Source organism: Solanum lycopersicum, chromosome 4, assembly GCF_036512215.1.
Source record: "Solanum lycopersicum chromosome 4, SLM_r2.1".
Lineage (NCBI taxonomy): Eukaryota > Viridiplantae > Streptophyta > Magnoliopsida > Solanales > Solanaceae > Solanum > Solanum lycopersicum.
In genome coordinates this window covers 64,251,487-64,262,408 of record NC_090803.1, presented here as the reverse complement: position 1 = coordinate 64,262,408, position 10,922 = coordinate 64,251,487, and the positions used below count along the sequence as shown (strand labels likewise).

Below are 10,922 nucleotides of genomic sequence, written 5' to 3'. Positions count from 1 at the left end.
AAGAAATGTGATAAGATGAATATGATTTTTTGTTATTTTATTTAAAGACCTCGAATATAAGTCATGAAAAATCGAATATTTTACTAGGGACAAGCATTTTATCTTTACAAAAAAAAACCTATTTAACATAAATTTTTAAATTAATTAAATATATATATTTTGAATATGAAATGATAAAATAAAAAAGATAGAAAAGACTACAAATAATGATTTCATGGCAGGGAAAATCTATTACTATTGTTTGGTGGAATTACTCATCATTACCATATAATCAAAACAAATGAATCCACACGCACAAATCTTTCAATCTTAGTACTTCCCTCCCCCCAAAAAAATAAAAATAAAAAATAAAAAATCACTCATCATTTTATTTTTTCTCTTTATAAGATAAGATTCAAACCAAATGATTTACATTTGGAAAATCTGTCTCCACGAAGACCTATATCCATGCAATTTTTAGCATGCAAATATAATTCTACCACTTTTATTTATTATCACTATAATAAAGAAAACATCCTCCATTACTACTTGTTCTTAATTTTCATAAAGTTAAAAAATAAGTGCTCTTACACCCAACCACTTATATCTTTTTCTTTTTTTTTTAACTCATAATTACCCACGACTACTAAAAGTATATAATTTCTTCTAGTTTGATCACTACTTAATTATTACTATTTTCAAGTGATCGTGCATATAGCTTAACAACATACTTAGTAACTAAGCAAGTTTAATTTCTTGTTTATATGCTCCTTCGAATTCTTCTCGATAGACAGACTCATTTAACGTGAATTTTTCGCGTATTATCCCTTTTTTGAAATAATTGTTTAGTAGATTGTGTTTTTCGTAGAAAAGAAATTGTCTTGCTGTGTATGGATATTTTAGATGGCTGTTGAGTAAAATAATTTTTTTATATTAAAATATTAGATTATGGTCTAAAGTTTTGTAACTTGTTCCAGCATTAGATGATAGTCTGGTATAAATATTTGGGTAATTTTACTTCATTTGACATTTGTAGTACGCATCATTTATCAGATTATTTTTTTCACGAAATATATGATAGATGAGAAGAATCACTTAGTGTTTTTTTGTCTTTGATGAGTTTCAAATATGAGATCTTAAAATTCTCGACTACTTCATTAATCACTAGGTCACACCCTTGAGTATCGTACACGATAATTAAATTGGTTAATTATACTAAAACACTTGTGTCATGTAATTGTTTAACTTTGTAAAAAAAAAATTATGTTAAAAGAGGATGAGAAATTAATAATGTAGTAGCTAGGGTATAATTAAGGTGATAACGTTATAAAACAATTAATTTCTTCTTTAATAATAATAGTTTTGTTTCTGTTGGAAAGAAGAGAGAAAAAAACAAAATTGTAAACTACTGCTATTAATTAGATCCCGTGAATAAAAATAAATGGAACAAAAGGACAGCACACAAACAATAAAGAATAATTAAAGATGTGTATTAATCTTAGCTTTTTTTTAAAGTGGAAAAAACATTCTGCAGTGATTTATATCCAAAAAGAAGACTTTCGTCTTTGATTAACATGTGGAACAACAGCAAATTTCTAATATAAATGACTTGATTAACCATAAATTAATAGATTGTGAATTTAATAAATAAATTATTAGAGAAAAAGCAATGAAATTAATTTCTTTTTGAGGGGCCTTTACTAATCATTCTTGGAATATTTCAAGAAAATTTAGACCCACTTCTACTTTATGTCTGGCAGCAGGTGTTGACTAAGCACTTATATATATATATTTTTTAAGAAAAAGCAACAATTATCAATCAAAGGCAAAAATAAAATATTTTTCTTGCAAAAAGAATGCCTTACATATGCTAGAGGAATACACAGAAAAAATTAGAAAGGAGAAGAAAAGACGGTATAAAAAGATTCTTATTATAAAAAACTTAATAATTTAGGAACTAAATATATCATATTTCAATTTAGGAAGTAACTGAGGTTATCTATCAATAATAATATTTGTGTCAAATAAATTGTACACAAATAAAGTTGTAATGTATCTTATAAAGGAAAAAAAAAAGAGTTTTATAATTAATTCAATTGGTAAGAATTTTTCTTAGAGATTATGTTATCTTTAGTTATTTTCTAAAAATTGGCTAATTAAGCTCTTTTTAAGTTCTAAGTATTGTTTGTCAATAAAATGGTTGATGCTAATGATAAAGTTTAATTTTGAGCATGCTTTTTTTTTTGGTTGTACTGATTATTGATACGTGTGAATAATGAGAATACAAAGGAAAAATAGAGCAGTGGAATACTTTAATTTTATGACAGTGGGGGGAAGAAAGAAAAATCCAATATTGTATTCCTGAATTATACCAGAATGTTTTTGGCATAAGGTTGTTATAACTCTTAAATGCTAGTAATATATATATATATATATATATATATATATATATATATATATATATCATATTCTTTTGTTATTTAATTTATAATGTCGGTAACATCCACATTTTTAATAAATAAATAAATAATATTAATACTCTTATTTCTGTTATTCACAAGCAAAATAAAATATTATCTCCAAGACTCTTCACAACATATAACTATTTAGTACAAACATATGATATGATAACCTTAGGGAATACAAAGAATTATTTAATCCTATCAACTAAATACAGCCCTACATTATTTTTATGACTTTTTTTTTTCCTTATCCGGTCAGTCAAAAATATTAATACAAGATATATTGAATGAATCGTTTTAATAAGCTACTCTTGAAATGCCATCAAAAGACATATTTCATATTAGAATTCAATTTTTTCTAATGAAATTTATTTGATACAAATTTAAATTAATAAAATCTATTATCCTTAAACAAACTCGCAAGTACAAAATAAATGAACAAACATAAGAGGCTTATAGGCTTTGAATAATTTTCACTTTTTTGGATTTTTTTTAATGTAGACTTCTTATTTAAATATCATTTCCAATTTTAAAACAAATATGACTATTGCCCTACTTATTTTTCTTTAAATTTTACAATTTTTATATCTAAACGCTAGTAAATAAGGAGGGAAGTTTGAGTTTTTGAAAATGGTTAACATTTATTATCTGAAATACATAAATTACAGAATGAATGTAGGTGATGGGGTGGGGTGGGGTGGGGTGCGGGTAGGGTGGGTGTGGTGGGTGGGGGGAGGCTGTTGTACTGTATGAAGTGACTAGATGGGCAGGATGTTTTGCCCCTCATATCAAATCTAGCCAAAACCCTCTCTGCCTTCTGCTACTACTCCTACTGTTTAACATTTTCTTTTTCATCCTTTAATTTATTGATTAAATTTTTTTCCTTACGTTTTCTGTACAAAAAAGCAAATTTCTTTCTTTTTGATTACTGATATATTATCTCTGTCCACTCTACAACCCCATTGGTTCTTTATTTCCCACTAGATTGAAGTGGCCCTCAACCCCCCCCGCACCCCCACCAACCCACCACCCCTACCCATTCTTGAATCTTGCCTTTTATATTACTAGAAGAATAAAAATAAACAAAAAGCCAAATATAACCTTTGCTCATGTTATTTTCTTCATTTATGGTTTAAATAAATACTTGGTGTTTCCATTAAGTTGAGGATAAAAAAACATACTAACAACTTAGGGTGTTGGGGCATTTTTCTCCTTTCTTGGTTTTTAGGTATCTCTAAGCTTGTTTAAGAAAAAAGATTATCTTTTTTTAAAAAAGAAAGCATTAGTATAATTGTAGTGAAATAGAATATCTATTTTACACAGATCCCTATGGCTATTTGGAATGCAGGGGTGGTATCCAACATTGCTTGCTGAAACTCATTCTCTTTGTTTAGTTTAAAAGGTCCAGTTTTTGTTCTTTTTTTTAAGAGCAAGGAGAATGAGAAACTTCAAAAAATAGAGTTTTGAGCTTTTTTCTTCACCTAGATTGAAGTGAAATCAAGATTTCTTTTTTTTTTCTGCTTGTGTGATTGAGCATAAATATTTTTCTCTTGGGGGTTGTTAAGTTCTTGATGTGAATCTTGAAATTTTAAATTTGAAAAGAACAAAAAAAAAAAAAAAACCTTTCTTGTTTTGAAATGATTACTCTAAGTTCTTTCAATGATTGTGAACTGTCTTGAACTATAGAAAAGAAGAGAACTTTTTGTAACTTACAAGAACCTCAACAACTGAATGAAGATGAAGTCTATGAATGATGATAGCAGAAGTAGCAACAATAATATCAGTAATAATAACAGTGCAGCAGCTAATACTAACTGGTTGGGTTTTTCTCTCACACCCCACATGAAAATGGAGGTTACTAATTCTTCTGATACTCAACATCAACATCAATTTGCACAAAGTTTCTATCTTTCATCTTCTCCTCCTCCCCCAATGAATGTATCAACAACCTCTGCTCTCTGTTATGAAAATAACCCTTTTCATTCAACCTTATCTGTCATGCCTTTGAAATCTGATGGTTCTCTTTGCATTATGGAAGCTCTATCAAGATCTCATGCTGATGGTTAGTCTTGATATTTTTTTAAAGTTTTAATCTTTTTTATTTTTCTAGTAACCCCTTTGACTTATCTTTGTTTTTTTTTTAAAGCTATGGTGCAAAGTTCTTCACCTAAGCTTGAGGATTTTTTAGGGGGTGCAAGTATGGGGAATAGTCAATATGGAAGTCATGATAGGGAGGCTATGGCTTTGAGCTTAGATAGTTTGTATTATCATCAAAATGAAGAGGAGATTCAAGTTCATAGTCATCATCCTTACTATTCTCCCATGCATTGTCATGGTATGTATCATCAAGAAACACTATTGGAAGAAACTAAACCAACTCAAATTTCAAACTGTGAAGCTCAAATGACTGGGAATGAGCTGAAAAGCTGGGGTCAGTATGCTGAACAGCATGCTATTGACCAACACATAAATGCCACCTGTAGTATGGTTGCTGCTGCTGCAGCAGCAGCATCTGGTGGTGGTGGTGGTACCTCTGGTTGTAATGAGTTGCAGTCTTTAAGTTTGTCTATGAATCCTGGTTCTCAGTCCAGCTGTGTCACTCCAAGACAAATTTCTCCTAGTGGACTGGAATGTGTAGCTGTAGAATCAAAAAAGAGGGCCTCTGGTAAAGTTGCTCAAAAACAACCTGTCCACAGGAAATCCATTGACACATTTGGTCAGAGAACTTCTCAGTATAGAGGTGTCACTAGGTCAGTACTCTCCATTTATTTTAATATTTTAGTTTGTGGGGTTAACTATTTCTCATGTTTTTGAGGGGTATACATGGTGTTTGTCATTTTCTGTTTATTCAAATGTGAATATATGTTGCTTCCAGTTGGAAAGACTTGCCTTTTTTCTTGATTTTTATATCTACTTTACTGTAAGATTTTCAAATGACATTGTGTGAATATGATTTTCAACCAGACATAGGTGGACAGGTAGGTATGAAGCACATTTATGGGATAATAGTTGCAAGAAGGAAGGGCAAACCAGGAAAGGGAGACAAGGTTAGCTAGTATATGAATCTTTTAATCAATCAACACAAATTTGTTTGCTTGTATTTTGCTATTTGACTGCCTATTCTTTTGGCACCATTCTGTTCATACTCTGACTAATTTTATGATTTTTTTGTCACTGTTGTGGGGATATGCTAATCTAATCAACTTCACCTTATTTCAGTTTATCTTGGTAAGTAACATTGTCAACATCAAAATTTCAAGGAACATGCTTATATACTCTTCACTTAGCACTAAACTAAAAAAAATAATGTGGAATTTAGGTGGCTATGATATGGAAGAAAAAGCTGCAAGAGCTTATGATCTAGCTGCACTAAAATATTGGGGTCCTTCAACTCACATCAATTTCCCAGTAAGCGTTTGTTAATTAGTAATTAAGTCAAGTTATAATATCTAATGCCTTTAGCTAACAAGAGAAATACTATTTTCTTTGCTCATTTTTGTAGTTAGAAAATTATCAGAAAGAACTTGATGACATGAAGAATATGACCAGGCAAGAATATGTTGCACATTTAAGAAGGTGAGTTTTGTTATTACTCATAACTAGTCTTTTTATATTCTTGTGTTTTTATTATTAGTTTGTGTTGAATTCTTTTGTGTTCTTGTCATTTTGTTTGCATAGGAAAAGTAGTGGATTCTCAAGAGGTGCTTCTATTTACAGAGGAGTGACAAGGTATACTAAAAATTTCATTTGATTAACTATTGTCTGTAACAACATGTTTAGTATACGCAAAACTTACCCCTACCTCTTCTAACAGGCACCATCAACATGGAAGATGGCAGGCCAGAATTGGAAGAGTTGCTGGGAACAAAGATCTTTATCTTGGCACTTTTAGTAAATACTTGCAAACTCTTGATATTAGTCTTTTAAACATTAGTATTATTTATATAATTTCATTGAAAATAACTAAGTAATAAGAGTGTCTTTTCCTTTTGGTACCATATAGTTGGTATCTTTTTTAGCCACTACTAGTAATGCTTGTCAAAGGCTGACTATATACAGTTTACTTTGTTGGTGTATTTCTCATACATGGTGGGACTGAAAAACTTTTTCAAAAGCTGTTTTCTTCCTTGTGATCACATAATAAAGAGAAAAAGAAAAGTTCTTTATTATCAATTTTGATGTTCGTAGGCACACAAGAAGAAGCAGCAGAGGCTTATGATGTTGCTGCAATCAAATTCAGGGGTGTAAATGCTGTTACAAACTTTGACATATCGCGATACGACGTTGAAAAGATCATGGCTAGTAATACTCTGCCTGCTGGTGAATTAGCTAAGAGAACTAAAGAAAGAGAGTCAATTGAATACAACAATAACACAGGAGGTGTTGGTGGTCAAAAGAATGAGGAATGTGTTGACAACAACAACAATGGGACTATCACAGATTGGAAAATGGTGTTATATCAAACATCCAATCCTTCACTAGGATCGAGTTATCGTAACCCTACATCATTCTCCATGGCATTACAAGATTTGATTGGCATCGATTCGATGACTAATTCAAATAACCATCATCATGCCACAATTCTTGATCATGAACAGAACAAGATTGGTAACCCTTTTTCAAATGCTTCATCTTTGGTAACTAGTCTTGGTAGTTCAAGAGAAGCAAGTCCTGATAAAAGTGCTACTGCTGCCTCATTAGTCTTTGCTAAGCCTACGAAATTCGCCGTCCCAACGGCTACTAGTGTCAATGCTTGTATTCCCTCAGCCCAATTAAGGCCAATTCCAGTCTCCATGGCTCACCTACCAGTCTTTGCAGCTTTGAATGATGCATGAAAAATTGCTTTTTTTGGTTACATGTTGTAACATTGTTTATTTTTTTGCATGAACAAGAAAAAGAAATTAGTAGTGGTTGGTTGAAAAAAGGTGAAAAAGAAAAGAAAACTAATGAAGTTGTCGGATTTTAGCTAGTATTTTTATATATTTTTTCCTAATTTTTAATGTAAGTGGATGACTTTAGGGTACTAATAGAGTGGAGGGGCCAAGTTACCATGTATTGGAAACTTTTTCAAACTCAAAAAAAAAAGGTAATGGTAGTAACTTGTTACTCTTATTCGATGTTTTGTATCTGCATTGACGTTTATCTAATGTTATAACTATGAAGTTTTATGTTGTTACGAAGAGTCTAATCTCATGATGAAATTTAAAGTAGTATATAATGAGATAATTCAAGATGACCCCATTTTATTATTGAATCTACTTTATCATTCCTTTGTGGATTCTTGATCAAGTACAAAAAACTAATTACTCGTGTTTTTTTCATCACAATAATGCAAATGCAAAAAAGAAAAAGAAAAGGTTTTTCCTTTGACCAAATTATGGCACTCTCATATTGATAACACCATCATTCCTATATCTTTATCTTTTTCTTCTCTTTGAGTTAAAGGCAACAAACATTCCCTCTCATATTTCAAAAAGTGTTGGAAAGAGGGAGATTCTTGGATTTTTTTTTTAATTATAAGGATTTATAAGTCATAATTAGTTACAACTTTGTCTCCTTTTATATGAGCCATAGCTTAGTTATAAAAAAAAATTCACTTTAGTTTTTCATAGTGTGGTACCTAAAAGCAAATTCATGTCTTGATGAGTTGATGTGGCACTAATTAAACCTATTGATTTTTTAATAATTGATCTTTGTTAATTATTTTTTAATTTTACTCACACGTGTGAATGTGCCTTTTTGAGCAAAACTTACCATTCAGAAAGTTAGAGTAATATTGGTAAATTTTGTATTATTAGAGACAAAGAGGAAATGATGCCATGAAAGATGGAATATGTACCAAATAAAGTTAAATTTTGGTTGTCGTTTAAAATTTGTTTCAAAATAAGTCGTGTTTTTAGTTTTGACACGTCTCATAAGAAACTATTCATTCCTACAATTAAAGCGTGTTTTTCTAATTTATCCTTAATTACATGTTTTAAAGAAAAAAGTGATTCTTTAATGATACTCCATTGTTTCTATTTACTTGTCTATTTTGACTTAGACAGGTAAAAATCTAAAATGATGATATATATTAATAGAAACAAATGATATTAAGACTAAGGAAAAATTTGAGTATATGTTTCAAAATTAGGACAATGTTAGATACTGCATGGAGAGTGCAAAAATGGTCCAAAAGTTAAAGAGTGGACCCAAAAATGAAATTGAGAATTGACAAGGTGGGTATAGTGTACTGATCTTCATAATCATGATGTTATTTGTTCTATCCTTATCAATAACTTCATTAGCTGGCCATAATTGCGCATAAACTTTTTAAGTAGGGTACTAATTAAGTGCCCACAAATTCATAAATCACTACTTTGTAGTTTGTACAGTAAAAACTTAATATTTATTATGTTTTAATTTATTCATTTAATTTTAACTTGATATGAAATTCAAAAATAGACTAAAGTAAAATTTTGGAGCAACAATGAGATTATTTCTCTATTATAAGCTCGAATCGTAAAATTAGTCATCAGGAGCAGTAGATTACCTATATAATATTACACCCTTTGAAGGATTAATTTGTAACTAACTTAAATCTATGAAAGAATAGGTTATATTAAACTACTTATTATTGTAAATATTTAAATCCATCGAAAATTTAAAATGGAAAAAAGATATAGAAGTGGGTGAAAAGAAAAAAATGAAGTGAGTGTGTATATATATTACATAATAATTGAATGGTCAATGAATAATTAAAAAAAAAGGGGGCATATAAGAAGGAGGGAACATGTATAATTGATTAATTTTCTTGTTGAAAGGTCATTGTAATGGTCAAAAGGATTGAAATTTTTTGTGGAAAAAATGGGAAAGTAAATTTGGATACTTCTAAATTTCTAAATATATAAATAACTAAAAGCTAATATACTAAAAATAATGTGATTTGAAGTTTGTCACCTTTTGGTTTATAGTCAAAAACAATGATTACTTAATCGGTTGTGGACAGCTATGTAGTATAATTAATTAAACCTAAAACACTATGTATTATGTAAGACAGCAGTTAATCAGCTAATCAATTAATTTTGTCATCCATGCAATTTTACTTCAAAAGATACTACAATAATATCCTTCACGTAATTTTATTTTATAATTCAATAATCACTCAAATTAAAATAATATTTTAATATCATTAAAAGTACATAGTTTATGAAATTTAGTATGAAATATTTTCAACAATTTAATTTCAAAATATTATAGATGGTTATATTTGTTAAGGCTGATAATATAAAAATTATTATTTCACTAAAAGGTCATGTTATAAAGTGATATACATATAAAGCGTGAGATTTAGCAACATAAAAAAGTCAAGATACAGTATGTTTTTTCTTTTAAATAATTGTTAATGTCCGCATTAATTTAACACCTTGATTAATTTCACAAATATTTATCATTTTTTCACCAACAATAAATATTTAATAACTTTATCCATTAAATCTGTAATAAAATTAAAAAAACCAAACCACTTAATGCTTTTTTTAATCTACAAGGATTTGAGCCTTTGATTGTGATTGCCATAAATTGGACTTCTATATCCAATTTTTGAAAATAAAGTTTAACTAATTAGAAGGGTAAGATATATTAATGGATATATAGTACAAGAAAATGACCTTATTTCTTAAATCACTCAAATTTTGTAAGAAACATTTTCGACAAGCCAATTTTAATTTGATTATATGAAAATTTCCTAAGAAACATTTTTGACAAGTCAATTTCAATACATAAAACAAATTCATAAAGTGTGATATGTGGCAACATAAAGAAGTCCAGCTACAATATGTTTTTTTAACACCTCAATTACTTTCACAAATATGTGTGATCTCTCACCAGCAATAAGTATCAGATAACTCTATCCACTAAGTCTATAATAAAATAAATAAAATAAAAACACTTGATATTTTTGTTTCTACAGCGATTTGAACCTTTGAATGCAAACTCTAACATGTTTGGGTGCATTGCCAATGTAAAAAAATCATTTACGATTTGAGTATATATAAGTTAAATCTAATAATTTTAATTGGGATTGCCATAAATTGGAATTCTATCCAATTTTTGAAAATAAAGTTTAATAAATTAGAAGGGTAAGATATATTGATGGATATATAGTACAAGAAAATGACCTTATCTCTAAAATTATTCAAAACTTAAACATAAGTCCATAAACAAAAATGTATGCGGCAAAGCGGACCACAAAATCAATTTATTTCATTTGAGGACCACCTAAAACTGAATAAAGCAAGTGAATGTCCAGTAGTAGTAATTTATATTATCAAAATAAACTTTACAACCATATCTTATACATGCTCAAAGATTTAAGAAGATTTTCTTTCATAATATATTTTTTTTATATAAAAAAACATAAGAAAAAACAAAGAAAAAAACGAAACCGTACAATATGGCAGCTGGTGAAGAATGGGACAATTCTACTATACAAAATATGTC

At 29.2% G+C, this 10,922-nt stretch overlaps 1 protein-coding gene across 1 annotated transcript; it reads left to right on the top strand.

The window, feature by feature from the left end:
• Window positions 1-3,871: 3,871 nt before the first annotated feature.
• On the top strand, window positions 3,872-7,615 carry ANT (AP2-like ethylene-responsive transcription factor ANT-like). Its single transcript, NM_001301001.3, is given in 9 exon segments — window positions 3,872-4,503; window positions 4,588-5,191; window positions 5,406-5,488; window positions 5,661-5,669; window positions 5,761-5,849; window positions 5,944-6,017; window positions 6,120-6,170; window positions 6,256-6,332; window positions 6,630-7,615. Coding segments are annotated over 9 exon segments (1,965 nt in total). The 5' UTR covers window positions 3,872-4,172; the 3' UTR covers window positions 7,277-7,615.
• Window positions 7,616-10,922: the final 3,307 nt, after the last annotated feature.